We start from the raw sequence: 20,518 nt of genomic DNA on the forward strand, positions 1-20,518 counted from the left end.
ACTGTCTACCCCCCCCCCCCCCCACCCCCCCCCCCCCCCCCCCCCCCCCCCCCCCCCCCCCCCCCCCCCCCCCCCCCCCCCCCCCCCCCCCCCCCCCCCCCCCCCCCCCCCCCCCCCCCCCCCCCCACCCCCCCCCCCCCCCCCCCCCCCCCCCCCCCCCCCCCCCCCCCCCCCCCCCCCCCCACCCCCCCCCCCCCCCCCCCCCCCCCCCCCCCCCCCCCCCCCCCCCCCCCCCCCCCCCCCCCCCCCCCCCCCCCCCCCCCCCCCCCCCCCCCCCCCCCCCCCCCCCCCCCCCCCCCCCCCCCCCCCCCCCCCCCCCCCCCCCCCCCCCCCCCCCCCCCCCCCCCCCCCCCCCCCCCCCCCCCCCCCCCCCCCACCCCCCCCCCCCCCCCCCCCCCCCCCCCCCCCCCCCCCCCCCCCCCCCCCCCCCCCCCCCCCCCCCCCCCCACCCCCCCCCCCCCCCCCCCCCCCCCCCCCCCCCCCCCCCCCCCCCCCCCCCCCCCCCCCCCCCCCCCCCCCCCCCCCCCCCCCCCCCCCCCCCCCCCCCCCCCCCCCCCCCCCCCCCCCCCCCCCCCCCCCCCCCCCACCCCCCCCCCCCCCCCCCCCCCCCCCCCCCCCCCCCCCCCCCCCCCCCCCCCCCCCCCCCCCCCCCCCCCCCCCCCCCCCCCCCCCCCCCCCCCCCCCCCCCCCCCCACCCCCCCCCCCCCCCCCCCCCCCCCCCCCCCCCCCCCCCCCCCCCCCCCCCCCCCCCCCCCCCCCCCCCCCCCCCCCCCCCCCCCCCCCCCCCCCCCCCCCCCCCCCCCCCCCCCCCCCCCCCCCCCCCCCCCCCCCCCCCCCCCCCCCCCCCCCCCCCCCCCCCCCCCCCCCCCCACCCCCCCCCCCCCCCCCCCCCCCCCCCCCCCCCCCCCCCCCCCCCCCCCCCCCCCCCCCCCCCCCCCCCCCCCCCCCCCCCCCCCCCCCCCCCCCCCCCCCCCCCCCCCCCCCCCCCCCCCCCCCCCCCCCCCCCCCCCCCCCCCCCCCCCCCACCCCCCCCCCCCCCCCCCCCCCCCCCCCCCCCCCCCCCCCCCCCCCCCCCCCCCCCCCCCCCCCCCCCCCCCCCCCCCCCCCCCCCCCCCCCCCCCCCCCCCCCCCCCCCCCCACCCCCCCCCCCCCCCCCCCCCCCCCCCCCCCCCCCCCCCCCCCCCCCCCCCCCCCCCCCCCCCCCCCCCCCCCCCCCCCCCCCCCCCCCCCCCCCCCCCCCCCCCCCCCCCCCCCCCCCCCCCCCCCCCCCCCCCCCCCCCCCCCCCCCCCCCACCCCCCCCCCCCCCCCCCCCCCCCCCCCCCCCCCCCCCCCCCCCCCCCCCCCCCCCCCCCCCCCCCCCCCCCCCCCCCCCCCCCCCCCCCCCCCCCCCCCCCCCCCCCCCCCCCCCCCCCCCCCCCCCCCCCCCCCCCCCCCCCCCCCCCCCCCCCCCCCCCCCCCCCCCCCCCCCCCCCCCCCCCCCCCCCCCCCCCCCCCCCCCCCCCCCCCCCCCCCCCCCCCCCCCCCCCCCCCCCCCCCCCCCCCCCCCCCCCCCCCCCCCCCCCCCCCCCCCCCCCCCCCCCCCCCCCCCCCCCCCCCCCCCCCCCCCCCCCCCCCCCCCCCCCCCCCCCCCCCCCCCCCCCCCCCCCCCCACCCCCCCCCCCCCCCCCCCCCCCCCCCCCCCCCCCCCCCCCCCCCCCCCCCCCCCCCCCCCCCCCCCCCCCCCCCCCCCCCCCCCCCCCCCCCCCCCCCCCCCCCCCCCCCCCCCCCCCCCCCCCCCCCCCCACCCCCCCCCCCCCCCCCCCCCCCCCCCCCCCCCCCCCCCCCCCCCCCCCCCCCCCCCCCCCCCCCCCCCCCCCCCCCCCCCCCCCCCCCCCCCCCCCCCCCCCCCCCCCCCCCCCCCCCCCCCCCCCCCCCCCCCCCCCCCCCCCCCCCCCCCCCCCCCCCCCCCCCCCCCCCCCCCCCCCCCCCCCCCCCCACCCCCCCCCCCCCCCCCCCCCCCCCCCCCCCCCCCCCCCCCCCCCCCCCCCCCCCCCCCCCCCCCCCCCCCCCCCCCCCCCCCCCCCCCCCCCCCCCCCCCCCCCCCCCCCCCCCCCCCCCCACCCCCCCCCCCCCCCCCCCCCCCCCCCCCCCCCCCCCCCCCCCCCCCCCCCCCCCCCCCCCCCCCCCCCCCCCCCCCCCCCCCCCCCCCCCCCCCCCCCCCCCCCCCCCCCCCCCCCCCCCCCCCCCCCCCCCCCCCCCCCCCCCCCCCCCCACCCCCCCCCCCCCCCCCCCCCCCCCCCCCCCCCCCCCCCCCCCCCCCCCCCCCCCCCCCCCCCCCCCCCCCCCCCCCCCCCCCCCCCCCCCCCCCCCCCCCCCCCCCCCCCCCCCCCCCCCCCCCCCCCCCCCCCCCCCCCCCCCCCCCCCCCCCCCCCCCCCCCCCCCCCCCCCCCCCCCCCCCCCCCCCCCCCCCCCCCCCCCCCACCCCCCCCCCCCCCCCCCCCCCCCCCCCCCCCCCCCCCCCCCCCCCCCCCCCCCCCCCCCCCCCCCCCACCCCCCCCCCCCCCCCCCCCCCCCCCCCCCCCCCCCCCCCCCCCCCCCCCCCCCCCCCACCCCCCCCCCCCCCCCCCCCCCCCCCCCCCCCCCCCCCCCCCCCCCCCCCCCCCCCCCCCCCCCCCCCCCCCCCCCCCCCCCCCCCCCCCCCCCCCCCCCCCCCCCCCCCCCCCCCCCCCCCCCCCCCCCCCCCCCCCCCCCCCCCCCCCCCCCCCCCCCCCCCCCCCCCCCCCCCCCCCCCACCCCCCCCCCCCCCCCCCCCCCCCCCCCCCCCCCCCCCCCCCCCCCCCCCCCCCCCCCCCCCCCCCCCCCCCCCCCCCCCCCCCCCCCCCCCCCCCCCCCCCCCCCCCCCCCCCCCCCCCCCCCCCCCCCCCCCCCCCCCCCCCCCCCCCCCCCCCCCCCCCCCCCCCCCCCCCCCCCCCCCCCCCCCCCCCCCCCCACCCCCCCCCCCCCCCCCCCCCCCCCCCCCCCCCCCCCCCCCCCCCCCCCCCCCCCCCCCCCCCCCCCCCCCCCCCCCCCCCCCCCCCCCCCCCCCCCCCCCCCCCCCCCCCCCCCCCCCCCCCCCCCCCCCCCCCCCCCCCCCCCCCCACCCCCCCCCCCCCCCCCCCCCCCCCCCCCCCCCCCCCCCCCCCCCCCCCCCCCCCCCCCCCCCCCCCCCCCCCCCCCCCCCCCCCCCCCCCCCCCCCCCCCCCCCCCCCCCCCCCCCCCCCCCCCCCCCCCCCCCCCCCCACCCCCCCCCCCCCCCCCCCCCCCCCCCCCCCCCCCCCCCCCCCCCCCCCCCCCCCCCCCCCCCCCCCCCCCCCCCCCCCCCCCCCCCCCCCCCCCCCCCCCCCCCCCCCCCCCCCCCCCCCCCCCCCCCCCCCCCCCCCCCCCCCCACCCCCCCCCCCCCCCCCCCCCCCCCCCCCCCCCCCCCCCCCCCCCCCCCCCCCCCCCCCCCCCCCCCCCCCCCCCCCCCCCCCCCCCCCCCCCCCCCCCCCCCCACCCCCCCCCCCCCCCCCCCCCCCCCCCCCCCCCCCCCCCCCCCCCCCCCCCCCCCCCCCCCCCCCCCCCCCCCCCCCCCCCCCCACCCCCCCCCCCCCCCCCCCCCCCCCCCCCCCCCCCCCCCCCCCCCCCCCCCCCCCCCCCCCCCCCCCCCCCCCCCCCCCCCCCCCCCCCCCCCCCCCCCCCCCCCCCCCCCCCCCCCCCCCCCCACCCCCCCCCCCCCCCCCCCCCCCCCCCCCCCCCCCCCCCCCCCCCCCCCCCCCCCCCCCCCCCCCCCCCCCCCCCCCCCCCCCCCCCCCCCCCCCCCCCCCCCCCCCCCCCCCCCCCCCCCCCCCCCCCCCCCCCCCCCCCCCCCCCCCCCCCCCCCCCCCCCCCCCCCCCCCCCCCCCCCCCCCCCCCCCCCCCCCCCCCCCCCCCCCCCCCCCCCCCCCCCCCCCCCCCCCCCCCCCCCCCCCCCCCCCCCCCCCCCCCCCCCCCCCCCCCCCCCCCCCCCCCCCCCCCCCCCCCCCCCCCCCCCCCCCCCCCCACCCCCCCCCCCCCCCCCCCCCCCCCCCCCCCCCCCCCCCCCCCCCCCCCCCCCCCCCCCCCCCCCCCCCCCCCCCCCCCCCCCCCCCCCCCCCCCCCCCACCCCCCCCCCCCCCCCCCCCCCCCCCCCCCCCCCCCCCCCCCCCCCCCCCCCCCCCCCCCCCCCCCCCCCCCCCCCCCCCCCCCCCCCCCCCCCCCCCCCCCCCCCCCCCCCCCCCCCCCCCCCCCCCCCCCCCCCCCCCCCCCCCCCCCCCCCCCCCCCCCCCCCCCCCCCCCCCCCCCCCCCCCCCACCCCCCCCCCCCCCCCCCCCCCCCCCCCCCCCCCCCCCCCCCCCCCCCCCCCCCCCCCCCCCCCCCCCCCCCCCCCCCCCCCCCCCCCCCCCCCCCCCCCCCCCCCCCCCCCCCCCCCCCCCCCCCCCCCCCCCCCCCCCCCCCCCCCCCCCCCCCCCCCCCCCCCCCCCCCCCCCCCCCCCCCCCCCCCCCCCCCCCCCCCCCCCCCCCCCCCCCCCCCCCCCCCCCCCCCCCCCCCCCCCCCCCCCCCCCCCCCCCCCCCCACCCCCCCCCCCCCCCCCCCCCCCCCCCCCCCCCCCCCCCCCCCCCCCCCCCCCCCCCCCCCCCCCCCCCCCCCCCCCCCCCCCCCCCCCCCCCCCCCCCCCCCCCCCCCCCCCCCCCCCCCCCCCCCCCCCCCCCCCCCCCCCCCCCCCCCCCCCCCCCCCCCCCCCCCCCCCCCCCCCCCCCCCCCCCCCCCCCCCACCCCCCCCCCCCCCCCCCCCCCCCCCCCCCCCCCCCCCCCCCCCCCCCCCCCCCCCCCCCCCCCCCCCCCCCCCCCCCCCCCCCCCCCCCCCCCCCCCCCCCCCCCCCCCCCCCCCCCCCCCCCCCCCCCCCCCCCCCCCCCCCCCCCCCCCCCCCCCCCCCCCCCCCCCCCCCCCCCCCCCCCCCCCCCCCCCCCCCCCCCCCCCCCCCCCCCCCCCCCCCCCCCCCCCCCCCCCCCCCCCCCCCCCCCCCCCCCCCCCCCCCCACCCCCCCCCCCCCCCCCCCCCCACCCCCCCCCCCCCCCCCCCCCCCCCCCCCCCCCCCCCCCCCCCCCCCCCCCCCCCCCCCCCCCCCCCCCCCCCCCCCCCCCCCCCCCCCCCCCCCCCCCCCCCCCCCCCCCCCCCCCCCCCCCCCCCCCCCCCCCCCCCCCCCACCCCCCCCCCCCCACCCCCCCCCCCCCCCCCCCCCCCCCCCCCACCCCCCCCCCCCCCCCCCCCCCCCCCCCCCCCCCCCCCCCCCCCCCCCCCCCCCCCCCCCCCCCCCCCCCCCCCCCCCCCCCCCCCCCCCCCCCCCCCCCCCCCCCAGATCAAAGAAATCATCCTAAATTAAAACTCTCTCTGATATATGCAGGTGAAAAAGAGAATCTTGTTTGGATGTGGGACTTTTGGTGTTTCCTAAAATAGCATGTCTTTTATTACAGACTCATCCAGCTAACACCATCTCGAGCGAGCATGGTTCTGGGTCTACCTTCAGAGGATTGACTTCTTTTATATTATTTCCCTGGAACATCAGTCACTGTTTTGTATTCTCTGCTTTTCTTTCCTACTACTTTGATTGTTAGTTGAGGCAATTTTTTAATTTTTACTCAGCAGAAAAAAACGAATGTAAATATAACAGACACAGAGATGCAAAATGTTATTGAAGAAAGCTCACACCTAACCATCAGTTACAACCATGCTATGGACTGATTGTCTCCCTCTCCTTTGCATTCCCTTCAATATCAAGGGAAGGCAGTAGCCCTGAAGCTCTAATATAGCTAGCTTACTGGCTGCCTAGTACCATCCTTCCTTGTTGTAATGATTGGGATAGTAGAGTCAACATTGAAGGCTCATCCCAGTCATTGGTGTTAATTATTCTATGTCAAAGGCAGAAAATAAGGAGACTAGATGTGGGCAGCTTTGAAGTCCATAGTCGAGTAAACACTATGAAGAATCGCTCAGTTACGGCGGCGCAAAAGAGATAGCACAATAGCAGATTCAAAAATCAATGCAAAGAAGTAGCAATGAAGGTTCACGCAAACCCTGAAAGAGCAACGCATATGTAATAGATACTTAACAGACTGTCAACAAGAGGATCTGTAACTGAGTTGTTGCAGGGCCGGCCGAGGACAGCTCCCTCTTGGATGTCTCCTGCTTCAGAAGCACTGCCCACAGACAGGGCTGGGAGAGAGTGAGGCAAGGATAATTGAAAACAGCTGGCTGGCAGAGGACCCCACCCTGAGCGCAGCGCTTGGCAGAAGTGCTTTCCTGACACTTGCGCTCAGTCACCCTGCATTACCGGCCCCATTCATCATCATCAGCGTTATTAATGGCACCTCCTCATCTCCTGAATAGAATTCTGAGAACCATTAAGTCTCAAAAACTAATGAAATGAATCAATTATTCCCACAATTCGCATCCGTTGCCCTTTGAAATGCAGACATAACGCAGGAAAAAAAAATGTGGGCTCATTTAGTTATATTTGAAAATAAAATGCTTTGAAACTGTTCCTTGAAACACCATACTTATCAGTTTGGGGGCAAAGCAAGAGAACATCACAGTTCTTTTGTGCCATAACAACCATGGAAATCTCAAAGGAAGAGAACCCAAGAGAACCAGAGGGCCTGGGGAGCCATGAACTCCGTCTTTATTCAACAAAGTGATAACGATGACAACTGTATTTCCTGTTTTGTTGTTGTTTGCTTGTACTGTTTTGTTTTCTTTTTAGAAATCTTGAACTTTTTAAAAACATGATCATCTTTAGGGCTTTCAAATGACTTAAGTCTGCTGATTCTGTGAGTTTTTCAAATGCTAAATAAAAACTGAGAATATTTTATTTACTTACATTTCATCTTCTTCACAGGATAGATCCGAGAGCACTAGCTGAAACACATATTTAGAACAATAAAATTCAAGCATTGCATTGGTGTAATCCTTTAATGAAAGCAGTGCCTGGGGACAGTGATTTTACATCTTTTTTTTTTTTTTTTTTTTTTTTTTTTTTAATTAAAAGCTTTGCGGCATAGTTTATTGTTGGTACACGGAGTTTTAATTGAAAAAAAAAAAAAAAAGTCTCCGGGTAGATTGGTAAATTCAGCAGGAGCAGGAAATCTACTGAAATTTCTCTGCATACTACAGGAGATGGATTTGAACAGTATATTGTTTTCTCTATAGATTTTGCTTGATCCAGAGCGCTATTGGGATCCTTGAATTTCTTTGTTTTCTCATTTTAGTGAGAGACAGGAGGGTCATTATTTAGGTATTATTTTCATGTTAAGAAAAAACCATTTCCAGTCAACTGAAACAGCAGTCAATCCTGTAATTTTTAATAGTAGTTAATATATATATATATATATATATGTATATATATATAAAGGGAGTGCTTTTAATTACTGAAGTAAAATTGTAGTCACATGATCTTCCTGTTTAGGTGGAAGATAAAATAAAACCTTCTATTTATCAAAGAAGAAAAGAAATAACCTTGGAGAGGTCCAAAATGTTCAGCAATCTAACAAAATTATCTTAGTTCTAGGTGCTGAACCTTAGAGACTATAGTATTTCACACCCACAATCACAAGAAAAGAGGTGTTTCTTTTTAGAGACTGTTTTGTATGCTACTTTGACTCTGTGAATTGACACTCCTTTGTACAATGAGACTTTTCAAGACTTTTCAAACATCACTTACAGGTAGCACTGAGAGTTGGGAAGGTCAGTACAGGCATTTATTTTTCCAGACTATTACATGTAAATGTAAGTACAAATAAATTGTTACAAAATTTCAAGTGATAAGCTTGGGTTTTGTTTTGTTTTGTTTTTGTATTTAATAGGATGCTTTCCCCCTTGATCTCAAACATGCCTTTTTAGCACCTAGTATTTATGCCATATGGAGCAATGGATTGGCCATCAGAGAGCATGATAATGAACAATTTATAAGCACAGAAGATGAGTTGTATTCTCTTTTGCTAGAATGCTGCAAAGAGATTTGCATACTAAGCGGGAGGAAAATGAGCACTCGAATTCTGTCTACAAAGAAACTTTGTTTATGATTAAATGTAAACCATTTGGGATCTAGCTTAACAGATAAAACAAATTAAGCCAGCCATTCCCTTTCAAGTCACTTCCTAGTCTTCTCTGTCTGTTGTACCCTAGTAAGGAGTGTGTGGTATCTCATTATCACCAACAAAGGGCCAAGGCATTAACTGCCAGACTCCCAGGTTGTTATGAAATAGAGAAAGGAGGTCTTAATATGCTGTAAACTTCAATCTTTCAGATGCCTTGCATTGAGTAACAGAGATACAAGGATGCCATTATTGGTTGCAAAAAGATGCTGCCACAGACTAGCCACATAAACCTAAAAATGGCTGTGTCTGCAACAGTTGTCACTGAAAAAACTGTCAAGAATCCATTGAATTGCAGAGATTGGTAAACATTTTCTAAATTAATACTGCCATTGCATTTCTGTGTCGAAATCTTCTCTGAGTTTGAAAACATCCCAAAGCAGAACAAAGTAACAAAGTAAAGTGTTCATTTACATCCCAGATTTCAGCAGCACTGCAGCCAGTAACAAAGTAACAAAGTAAAGTGTCTATTTACATCCCGGATTTCAGCAGCACTGCGGCCAGTAACAAAGAAAGGAGACTGAAGATCATTAATGTACTGGTTTCTAATTTTGGAACAATAGTTAATATAAATCATGAGGTGCTGGTAACACCTTGAAGAGAATCCTTTACATGCAGTAGTTAAATCACACAAAGGAAAAATTCTCAGTATATCAATCCCGAAGAGACCTCCAAAGGCTACCAAAAGTATCAATGATTACCTGGAATAGTGGCAAACACAGGCATCCCCTTGTTGGGATTTTGGAAGCGACAAGGAAAGGACTGGATCTTGACATACTAAAAAGAATGATGTACCCCGATACTGTGGCTTACTCACTCTGATTAAATCTCTCAGAGTGTGTTAGCTGCTCTATGCTATGTGTCCTGCAGTAGTGTGCATTAATGATGGAGTATGTGACCAATAAAGGGCATCCAGGCACGGAATGTTAGCTGCATGCTCACAGGTACTCGGAGCTCAAGGAGTTTAAGGTCAGAACCCAAGGACTGTTTGTCAAGGTTTTTAAGTGCTGACCTGCAAAGCCAGCTGGCTGTTTGAATAACTTTCAGTATTCAAATGCATATTTTATTCCAAAGAACATGTGAGAGTTTTCTTTCTTTCTTCTTCTTTTTATCTATTTATTGTTTAAATAACATCTTGTACTGTAAACATTAATTCAATCCTCTGTGCTTTGTAGACCATCTTTGCTCTTCTTTTCCTCATATCATTTTGAGTAGGACATTGTCCTCAGCCTTGTGTCTCCAGTGGCCAGATTAGCAAATTTAAAATTTAAAAATACAGTAGAAAGGGGTGGATAAGAAAATATGTCCTTTCATATATAACTAAAAATGCTAGAAGGTAATTATTGGGCAATAGCTACTAAATTAAAAAGCATCCTTTGGCCACAGCTTTGCCTTTCTAGAATGTGTCTATATCTCTACATTGTTTAACCCTGTAAATGGTACATAGAATAATTTGCAGTGCTGCTCACTAAAACACTAAATGTCCATCAACAAATACAAAATGGCTACATCCATGCAGCAAAATAGGTGGAGGCTCTTATGATTATTTCCAGGAATTACTTTTAAATATGAAGACAGACACAGAGAGGGCTTTTAGTGTTATTTTTAAATAAAGGGAAGAAATGATAGAAATTATCCTATAGCATGTTATTTTTTTATATAAAAAAAGGAAGGCATAGTTAGTGTTCCCTGTATGCTGCATTTGCTTGTCACAGAATGTGCCATAGATTTTCAAAAGTGTTTGTAAGGGAACTAGAGACTAAGAAAATAAGTGTGGAAGGAGAAAGTTTACTATCAGTTTCTTGTCTCTTTGCTACATGTACATTTTGTCTAAATGTCATTCAAATGTTTTGTGCATTCATATTTAAAGGGCCAGATTTGAAATCAAATATCTAGAATTCAGAAGCATTCTGCAACATAAATAATACAATTGTTTACCAAATTTAATTTTAATTATTATGTAGGAACTCATTTATGATTACATACATAGATTACACTAGAAACTACACTCCAGCTCTGAACTTGGAATGAAGGCTTCTGGATTATTTGCACTGCATCTGGACAGGCAAAGCAGGAGCAGTGACAGCTATGGTCTGTTTAGTATGCAGACGCAGACACAGCCATGAATTTCAAAGCGGAGGAAGGGCTCAGAGCCAACGCCAACAGGAGAAAAGTAAACCAAGCCTACAGTATTATTTGTGCCTCAGACAGCCTCCATTTTGAGTGTCTCTGAAGCCTGTAATTAAACAGAATGAAAAATAGGCTTTTCACTGGTGAACTTATTTATTAGTCGGTCAGAAGCCTGACTTCCGTCAGCGAAGTCAATGATCTTAAGAATTTCTGGAAAGGAAGGGAAGGCCAGATGATGAGAAAAGAAATGGAATGGAAATAGGGGCTCAATGCTTGGGTTAGTCTTAGAAACTGGAGCAATGACCAACCAGATACGAGGAGTAAACAATTCTTGTCTAATAGCGCTTGACTGTGCAGCAGGGGGCTAGCTAAAGGCAGAGACTGAATGGAGGTGCAGTCTTGGGCACCATGATGCCGCGAGTACCACTGCTCCATTTCTGCTGACATTAAAATCATGCTCATTACTCCTTTTATCTCCTCTGTAAGACTCTTGAGGTACGGATGGTCCAAGGATGGACCATGGTACTTTCTCTATATATTTCCTCATAAGCATCAGCACAGATAGGTGGTCTTGTGAAAAAATATTGACGATAGATGACAGTTGTCCTGAATTATTCTTAGACATTCTTTTTAAAGGTAACCGGAGAGGCACATGTTGTTTTAAGAACCAGTGTGGAGCTTGTATCTCTTTTTCACCCAGTTTCCCTGGTGGCAGCATCTCACATAATCGCAACTATGAAATTCACTGGAACAGAGGAACCATCTACAGATTTTTTTTTCTTTACTATTTATGCTGTATCATTAAAACATCTCTCTAACTGTGCTTATGAGCATGGGCATGTATTAGTGAACTAATCACAGGGAACTCTTGTTGAACATGGACAATTGATTTTGCTACTAATGAGGTCACTTAGGTTCTTATGCACTCACATTTGCATATACGGATCCAAGGAAGCAAAGCTCTCAAGAAGAATGGAAGAGAAGGAAAAAAAAGAACACATATTGTAAAAACAGTGGAATTCCCGAGTGCTTGCATGGTGAGCCTTAGATCTTTAAATTTGTAACAAGAGCACAGGCACATAGACATTTATCTGTTCAGTTGTTTTGATTTGCCCAGGCCTTCTCTTTGCCAGGGAGAATGAAGCACACCGAAATGGATGGAAACTATTGACAGTGAAAACCATTGCTTGATTCTGAGCCTAGCAAAAGCCCAAATTCCCAGAAGCTCAAAAGTCTTATTGATGTTTGTCCTTAAAGGTCATAGAATCCCATCTGTTTAAAGGGAGCTAGGGACCAAAAATACAAAGGATCAAGTAGGAATAAATAAAAGGTATGAGTGCATGTCACAGGAATAAAGGAAGGTCCAGACAACCAAAAAGGAGGCATCAGCTACTGGCTTTCTTCATGGAAAGTGGGCGAGTAGAGCAAGGCTCTAGGAGTGGAGAGACCTCAGCTGAAGTCACTGCTAACCATCGATGTAACAGTGAAACAGTTATGTATCTTTTCATGGGATGCTTCATTAATTTGTCAGTCATCTTTACATGGAAGCCCCTACAACCTTTGTGTTCTTCTAATTTTAGCAGGCACGCTGCTTAAGCAAGGGCCGAGAGATTTATTAGTCTTTGGGTTTAGCTTTTACTTTCTCTCAATATCCCTGGTATTCCCCTGCCTCACAAAAGGACTGGATTCTTGCTTCGGATTCATTCGTTTCTTTGTTTGTTTGTTTTGGAAATACATCTCTTCATGTATTAAAGTGGCTGACTCCCTGGCCTCTTTTTCTGGGGTCTTGTATTATCTGCTAACCTTTCCTGGTCACTCTGTGTGACAGGTCAATGATAATACAGCCAATAATCCTGACTCTTTCTGTGATTTTTATTTTCCAGAGAATTTTTGAGAACACCAAGTCATAATACCAAACGGATGACAATTCTTTGTTGTTTATCTCCCTGCTCTGGAGTGGACATTTGATAAGTAGATGGGTGTTTTCTTGCTTTACCCAGTGTATCTGGGGTACCTAGAACATAGTAGACACTCAAAAGTATTTGGTGATGACATTAAATGCTTGATTGATTGTCAATAGAATTTTCTAGAAATTGGGAGAAAGGGAGAAGATATCCTGTGATATCACATCCCAGTTGATGTGAGAGGGCCAAAGAGGGCTTTAACTTTAGGACACTTTTGTTGAAGTTTTATGAAGCTAAAACAATATAATATGAGAAGATGTCTGGCCAATCAAACTGAAGTGCAGTGGAAAACTGAGCATTAGGCTGCCATGAAGGAAAAACAGTCAGATGAATCAAGCAGCAGCTTGGAGACACGGTGTGTCTATTGCTTTTTGAGTGGAAAAACTTGACATTCGTTTGTTCTACACTCATTACTAGATTGTACCAGCAACTAAGAGATCATGTCTGAAATGAACCGTTAAATGTAGTCCTCTGCAGATTTAACACACATTATATCACTCTGAAAAGTGCTCGGACATAACTTAGAGTTAAACATTTGCTCCAAGTGCAGATGCTTATGGTAATAATTGACAAGCTGTGCTTAGTCTAGATGGGTGAGGTTGGTTTATTAACTCAGGACATCATTAAGTTCCCAAAAAAAAAGTGAATTCTGGTTATGTTTTAAAGGTCATTGGATAAGCATTGTTGTTGGTAAGTAACTGAACTGATCAATGTATTATATATTATGAGACCAATAGTAATTTCTAACTTCAAGCTCCTTGCACAGATTCAGGAGAGATTTATTTTTGATCAATTATTTGAAGTATAGTATTCTAAGTTTCCAAAATCATTTTTTAAAAAACACTCCCAAAACCTTTGTGAGATCACACTCTTGACTTTTCACTCCTTTATCACATGGCTTTTCCCTCTAATCTCAGCTAGAGTGGTGTTCCGTTTTCCTCATAAATTGCAAAGTCAGTGTTTCTTTAAAAAGGTTAAAAAAACGTTTTGTTACTTTTAAGATTATACGAGATAATGGATGAATGCGGAGTTTAACAGTGTTATTGTTTACATGACACTTAGTAATGGCTACACACGACTTGCTATTCACATCTCTTGTTATGAAGTTGCCTATACTTGGACTGTGGATAAGATATAACTCCAGGAAAGTTAATTTGTTTCTATGGCCCAAAATGATCTAAATACCCATACTTTTCTGATCCAATCAGGTCATCTCAGCTATACTCACTGGATGCTGAGACTCTGACACTGGGCTATGGAATTCTTTCATGCCAATTCACAAGAGTGTCTCCATAACTGATTTACATAGTATCATTCCTTTTACAGGTTTGGGGGATGCATCATGGAACGTAGACAGCTTGCCAACCAACATTCCTGAGGCGAGGAGAGTAGACACAGGATGTGCAGAAGAAAAGACTGTTTCTGTTGATGTATGTGTAATGAAACATTCCCTCTTTAATTCCAACTTATTGCCTCCCATACATGAGATATATGCTGAACCATCATTTGCTTCTTAAGGATATATGGGATAAATCAATAGATTGGTAGACATTTTTGGCTCCTATTGTATACCAGGTCCTGAGGCTCAAGAGAAGAAGTCTTCAGGAGTAGTAACTGACAGAAGTCTTCTGGGGGTATATTGAGTATTTTAAGTGTTATGCCTATTTTACAGTGGATTTTGTAGAAGAGACAATATTGGAAATGGATTCTGAAGGACACATAAAGTTAAGAACTGGAGCAAAGTCTAGATATCTAAGACTACTTGAGGATTGTATCCAGAGGCTAAAATGTAGATATGAGCATGGCGTAATGCCAGCTCTTGAGGGTTTGAATTATCCGAACAAAAGATTAGGCATATTTTTTGCTTTACGAAAGACATTGTTCAAGGGAATATTTTGTCAATATACTGTCGAGTTACAGTTCAGGCTGAAGAAAATACCTTGAAGGCCTTGCCATTATTAGTATCTCAACCAGAAAATAGTTGTAGATACTTCAGACATTATTAATAATTGATTAATAATCATTAATATTGAATAATCATATAATAAATGATTTTAATATTTAATGGATAAATAATAATGATAATTAAACAGAATTAACAATCAATCATAGAGTCATCCAATATTTATTCAAATGTTAAACATAGTAGTAGTTGGTCTGATTAAATAGACTTCAGACTTTAAATGTAACAAAATGTCCATGAAGTAAAATACTTATTTTCTTATTTGCCTTATTTTGTCAGAAATTCTCATGAATGATTAGTGTGAAAGCAAATGAAAGACTGAATAGTCAGTACTCCAGGGAACAATTTCTGCTCCATGAGTTTGCTGCTCCACTGTGGCTGAGGAAAAGAGCACTTTGTCTTTGTAATTTAGACTATAATTTGGGTTGTGATAGGGTGACACTAAGTGGCTGGAAATGGAAAGGCTTTGTCAATGGAAATCAAAATAAGAACAAAAAATTACACTTGTAGTGACATTTATGACTCCCTGGCAACAACAGGAGAAAATTATAATCATAGTAACTCAGAATCATTTTTTTTTTTAAAAAGAAAACAGCCAGCAACTTCCTTCCTTCTGCGAAGCTTATGACCCTTAGAAATGGTTGATAAAAGCCAACAGAAATGGAACCATGAAACCTGACTTGGAAGATAAACTCTTAACTTTTAAGCGAAGTAACCGCATTATTCCGTATTGTTCTGCTACTACAGTCAGTACATATTTTTCCACTCTTAGTAATCTTAGGAATATTTTTTGAGAAATAATTACATTTGTCTCCACTGAAAATCAAAAATCCTTCCTAGTCTACCATTTATTTGTTTATGCAATGAACACTAGCTTGAACCAATAAGAATGATCACTTTTGCTAACTTGCTTAATATTGGCAATTTTGTCATATTTGATGTTGTATTTCTTGCTCTGTAAGTATGTCTGACTGATGGTGATGGGTGTATGTGCTGTCTACAGATAAACTGTTTCTATCAATGTAGTAGTAGATGTTTTCAGAGACTCTCACTTAACTTTTGAGTAATTTTTGCAAAATAAAGACATTTTCTCCTTAAACTGGGGTTGTTTATAGAGTTTCTGTTCATTGGTTACAATTCCTGCCTTAAAAAAACACCCTTAAATAACAGATGTTTGATGAGTCTTTAGACATTAGGCCTTCAGCTTCACACAGATTTTTTTTTTATCTACCCATGTTCTTCCCTTCTGGATTAACCACTTTTCTTGCCTTACTAAAAATGTGATAGTCATAAATTCATGTGCATGGGGAAAGTAAACAACTTTATTTGCCCCAGTTTTTCTAGTCTGAATTTCTGTCTAATATCTCTCTTTTGGATTTCTTCTTGCATCTCAGGCATGGGCTATTATGTAGCTAACACCTTCAATACAAGTGTTCTGAAGAGCCCACCATACATTGTCTTGGTCATTACGTAGAACATGGATAGCTTCAACCTGCCCTTGGCTTTAATTGCCGGCTATCTATTATTCATACTTACAGCTCTCACTGACTGAGGACTCTCTGAGCAGCAGCATATGGCCTCATCCACCACGTTCACTTCCAGCAAAATATCCATAAGACTTTATATCCAGGCAGCATTCATTCCATATTGTCTGTGTGATATTTTCCATCTACCTCATTACTTAACAAAGAATCATATATAACTTTCTGATAGCAGCATGTTTTATTTTGTTAGTATATATTATTTTTATGAAATACTGAGTTTCTCTGTGAATTTTCATATACATAAATAATGTAATTTAATTGTAATTCATCCATCATTTCTATTCTTAGTCCTCAGTTCACCAACACACAATTTTCATTGCCTCAAATGTCTCTCAAAACCCCCTATTTGTTCTTCTATTTATATTAATTAAGGGCTAGCCTCTCCAATCATTTATTACTTTTATTGTAGCTTCATTTTGTTTTTAACCTATTTTCTACTTCCCATCAATCTCTTCATCTCCCATTATAATTTCCTAGGCAGACTGAATTTTCAAAGCTTTAAAGTTGATCACATAATTCTGCCTCTTAAGAAACAGTATTGGCTTCCAACAGCTTCCAGAATTAAATTTCAGTCTCTCTAATTTTGTGCATAAAGGAAAGAAGTAGGAGGAGGCAGATCAAGTGTTTCCGGACCTTAATGAGCTGATATAATCCTTCTTAAATATGGATAAGGAAAGAATGTAGCAGGGGAGGAGAAGGGAGGGAGGGAGGGAGGGAGGGAGGGAGGGAGGGAGGGAGGGAGGGGAAGAAAGGAGAAGTACGGAGAGAGGGGGAGAGGGAAGAGAGAAGGAGAAGGAGAGAGGGCAAGAGGGAAGAAGAGGGGAAGAGAAGGGGGAGAGGGGAAGAAGGGGAGACGGGGAGGAGAAGGGGAGGAGATGGGAGAGGGAGTGGAAGATAGGGAAAGGGGGAGAGGGGGAGAGAGGGAGAGGGGGAGAGGGGGTACTCAGTGGCAGGGATAGTGGAGGAAGATGTCTGTGGGGATCTGAGACAGCATGGAAGCTGGACACAAAGGAAAAGAAGATAGGACAAAGCTAAGGGAGACCTGAGTGAACTTTTGTGTTTCTGAAAACCCATCACAGAGAGGAGTGCTCCTCACAGCTGGTCAGAGTCCACTCGTCCACATACAAACTTTAAAATAAATTCCAGGGGGAGAGATAATTCTGTCTTTTTCCTCACATGATTTCATTTCTTTCGAGGTCACTGTTACAACCTTGACATCTGTCAGTCTAAACAGAGGTGAGGGCAAAGGCTGGATTACTGGCTGGATGGAGAAATGGGCTTTTTGTTATTGATTCCAGATGCTTTCATTGCGAACCCAATATGTTCCTTTAAAAATTGGCAAGTGACATATTACCTGTGCTTTAGCTATCTAATAAATCCATGTAACTGTCTAGAATTCACACTTTCTGTCTTGATTAAAGACTATGAAAGCTTGTGTCAAAATGTACCATGACTTCATCAGATGAAACAGATGTAAGGAATTGCTTGAAAACTCACATCAAATAATTTAGGAAGGACTTTAATGAGTGGTTTGCCTCAATCACTTTATTTTGTTTCATTTTACAAGTTTATGACTGCTAATTGGGTATTCAATAACTTACACATCATTTAAAATCCATAGTTTAATTTTTACATATTAGGTACCTGTGACCCTATTGTAATACAGATATTGAAACATTGTATAGATCCCCAACATTCTTGGAGCTGCTAAGGGACATCTCTGCTCCTCCGAGTTCTCAGGCTCATTCTCTGGCCTCTGATACACTGATCACAAGAAGTCTTCAGAATCTTATGTAAATGGAATCATACACCATGAGCTCGTTATATCTGGCTCCTTTCACTCAGCTATACACAAGATATATAGCTTTTATAATTTTATTGATTAGAAGTAAAAATTACATAAATATATAGAGACAAGCTGTGTGAAAAACACACGGTTTTAACCCTTTGTAGCAAAGAGCCTAGGGGTGGAACAGGTATGTGATGGGAAGGTTTGTATTTAATGATATATAAAAAATTATTCCTAACATTTTTCACCATCACCAGAAGTAGAAGACTATTCACACTGATCAATATTTTTGTCAAAATCTGACACCTGTAGTTGCTTAATGATCACCTGTTTGAAAGGGCATGTGTTGACATTTTTATTAATTTCATTACTGTAACAACTAAAACTATTAACCACCTTTTCATATGCTTATTGGCCATTTGTAGACAGTGTGTACATATGCTCGTTTATGTTAATTTAAAGCAAGCTATGATCATCGAAGAGGAGGAAGGCTCAACTGAGAAAATGGATTCATAAGTTCTGCAAGCCTGTAGGACATATTCTTAATTAATGATTATTATAGGAGGTCCTAGTCCATTGTGGGTGGCTCCACCCACAGGTTTGCAGTCCTGCGTGCTATAAGAAAGCAGTCTGGGCAAGTCATGAAGAGCGAGATAGTAAGCAGCACTTCCCCATGGCATCAGCATTAGCTCCTGACCGTGGATTTTTGCCTAGTTTGAATTTCTGTTCTGACTCCCTTCAGTGACGCACAAATAGAGAAGCATAAGCAAAATAAACCTCTTCATCTCCAAGTTGCTTTGGCCATGGTGTTTCAGCACAGCACTAGTAAACCTAACTAGGACATATACCGTTAACATGTCTGTTGCAAAGAATGAGCTGTGGGCTATATTGAGTTGAGCAAGTTTTTATATATTTCAAATATAATCTGATATGCTGCAAATATCAATATTTCCTCTCAGCCAGTTGTTTGCATTTTTATTTTGTAAACATGAGTTTTTTTAATAAAATCCAATAATTTTTATCTTATTCATGATTTCTGTGTATTTTCTAGAAAATTTTCACCTGCTCTAACTTAGAAGAGAAACTGATCTGAGTTTTAGCTGCAAAGTATCGCACTTATTTTAAAGTCAATGGTTTGAAGAACTGATAGAATGTTCTCTAACGTGTCTATACCATGCCGTGTTCCATTCACACCAGCAGCTGATAAAGGTTGAAGATTCACTTTCATTCTTCTTTGTCTTCATTCTCATATTCCTCCTTAGTCAGGTTCTTACTTTGTAGTCCAGGCTGACCAAGAACTCATGGCTTTCCTGTCTCAGCCTCTACAGAGCTAGGATAACATGAGCCGACAAATCAGTAATCCAGAGGGCTGAAGTTCTAAGGGATGTTTTACCTATACATTTAATTTATATTATAGATCAAAAACTGTTACCATAAAGTCAGTTTCCACTATTGAGTTTTTCTACAAATATAATCATTAAATTGGTTACCATTCAGATATTTCTGATCAAGCTGGGCTCAAGAGTACTTGACTTCAGTCCAACAATAAAAGGGCCAGGTGGATTGCTGAAAATGTGAGGTTAGCCCAGTCTATATATTGAGTTCCAAGGGCAGCCAGCATGGTGTTGAAACAACCCATCCCCTGACAATTTTAAATAATGTTTATATTAACCTTTGAGAATCTCATGCAATGCATTTTGACCATGTCCATCAACCCTAACTCTTCCTAGGTCTATGTCATACCCACTCAACTACATTTTTTTCTCCTCTACCCTATGAACTAAATTATTTATATTTCTAATGTATTCATATTTGGGGAACACACTGTGACTTTCTTTTCTTTGTACTTGTGTTCTCCAAAGAAGCAGAACGAACGAGAAGAACATATAAAAGCCTAGAGGAGGGGATTTATTATGCAAATCAGCTCATGACATTACAAAGGTCAGAAGATCTACTATAAAACATTTACAATCTATAAATTCAGTAAGGTCACTGGTGGAATTCAGTCTATGTCCAACTGCTGATGGCTAGCGCAGCCTCAGTCTGAGGGCAGATGCTTGCCAACTGTGGAGCTGTAAGACCCAAAGGCACAAGAATATCTTATTGTCAGATGGAGAGGCGAATTTGTTTTTTCTCTGCTGTTTGAGTCTATATGATGTGGGGGATGGGGGATCTGTTGTAATTCTCAGGATTGTGTTTCTATTTTCCCTTTTTAGTAGGCCTTCAATTTAGTCGTATTTAAATTATAATCTTGTCTAGCCATCCAAGAGTGTGAATCAATGGAAGCCTAGCTCTTTCACGATGACCTCTGCTGTTTGGCTCAGTCCTGGGCATACAGTTAGGTGGAGACTTGTATAGGGTCATTCTTTTCTATAGCTCTCTTCCCTCTATCTTCTTCCCATTCCTCCTCTGCTCCCTTTCACATTCCTGTGGCCAGAAATCATGGTGTGCTGTTGGAATTTGCATGACACTGGGCTGGTTTGCCTTCAAATATTGGCAAAGGATTAGGAGCTGAAAACTTTCTGAATGCGTTTATTGGTTTGTTTCTCCACGTGTCAATTCCTCTCCATATAGTACTGTTGATAGTTGGCTGTACTGGTGACCAAGCCCAGGACATTGCACACTACTAGCAAGTTCTCTCTGAGTAAAGCTACATCTCCTGTGACATCTCATTTGGTTTATTCTCTTTTCTTAAACAGTAGGTATTAAATTATGTAAAATTTAGAATTATCACAAACATTTTTTTTGGGTGGGGAGAACCACACAGAACTAAACACATTTATAACCACAAACATAAACACATTTATGGTTTGATGTGTAAAGTATTTTCCCCATTTTTTATCATATAGTTTGTCCATAGTTAATTACACCCTAGATCATAGGGAAAGAGAAAGGTGAAAGTCAAACGATGTCCTGACTGTGTGAGAAGGCTCACGGAATAGAGGAAATCCATGCTTAGTTC

The 20,518-nt window shown here is 53.6% G+C and overlaps 1 protein-coding gene across 1 annotated transcript in view; it reads right to left on the reverse strand.

The window, feature by feature from the left end:
- Tmem207 (transmembrane protein 207) overlaps nucleotides 1-9,041 on the reverse strand; it is a 31,808-nt gene extending 22,767 nt beyond the window's left edge. Inside the window, exons 1-2 of the mRNA XM_034514770.2 lie at nucleotides 8,868-9,041; nucleotides 6,894-6,931 (exon numbers count right to left, since the gene is read on the reverse strand). Of these exons, the coding sequence (XP_034370661.1) occupies nucleotides 6,894-6,931; nucleotides 8,868-8,942 (113 nt within the window). The 5' untranslated portion in view covers nucleotides 8,943-9,041. The remainder of the gene's footprint in view (nucleotides 1-6,893; nucleotides 6,932-8,867) is intronic.
- Between the last annotated feature and the right edge of the window lie 11,477 nt (nucleotides 9,042-20,518).

The sequence above is a fragment of the Arvicanthis niloticus genome, chromosome 12 (assembly GCF_011762505.2).
Source record: "Arvicanthis niloticus isolate mArvNil1 chromosome 12, mArvNil1.pat.X, whole genome shotgun sequence".
Classification (NCBI taxonomy): domain Eukaryota; kingdom Metazoa; phylum Chordata; class Mammalia; order Rodentia; family Muridae; genus Arvicanthis; species Arvicanthis niloticus.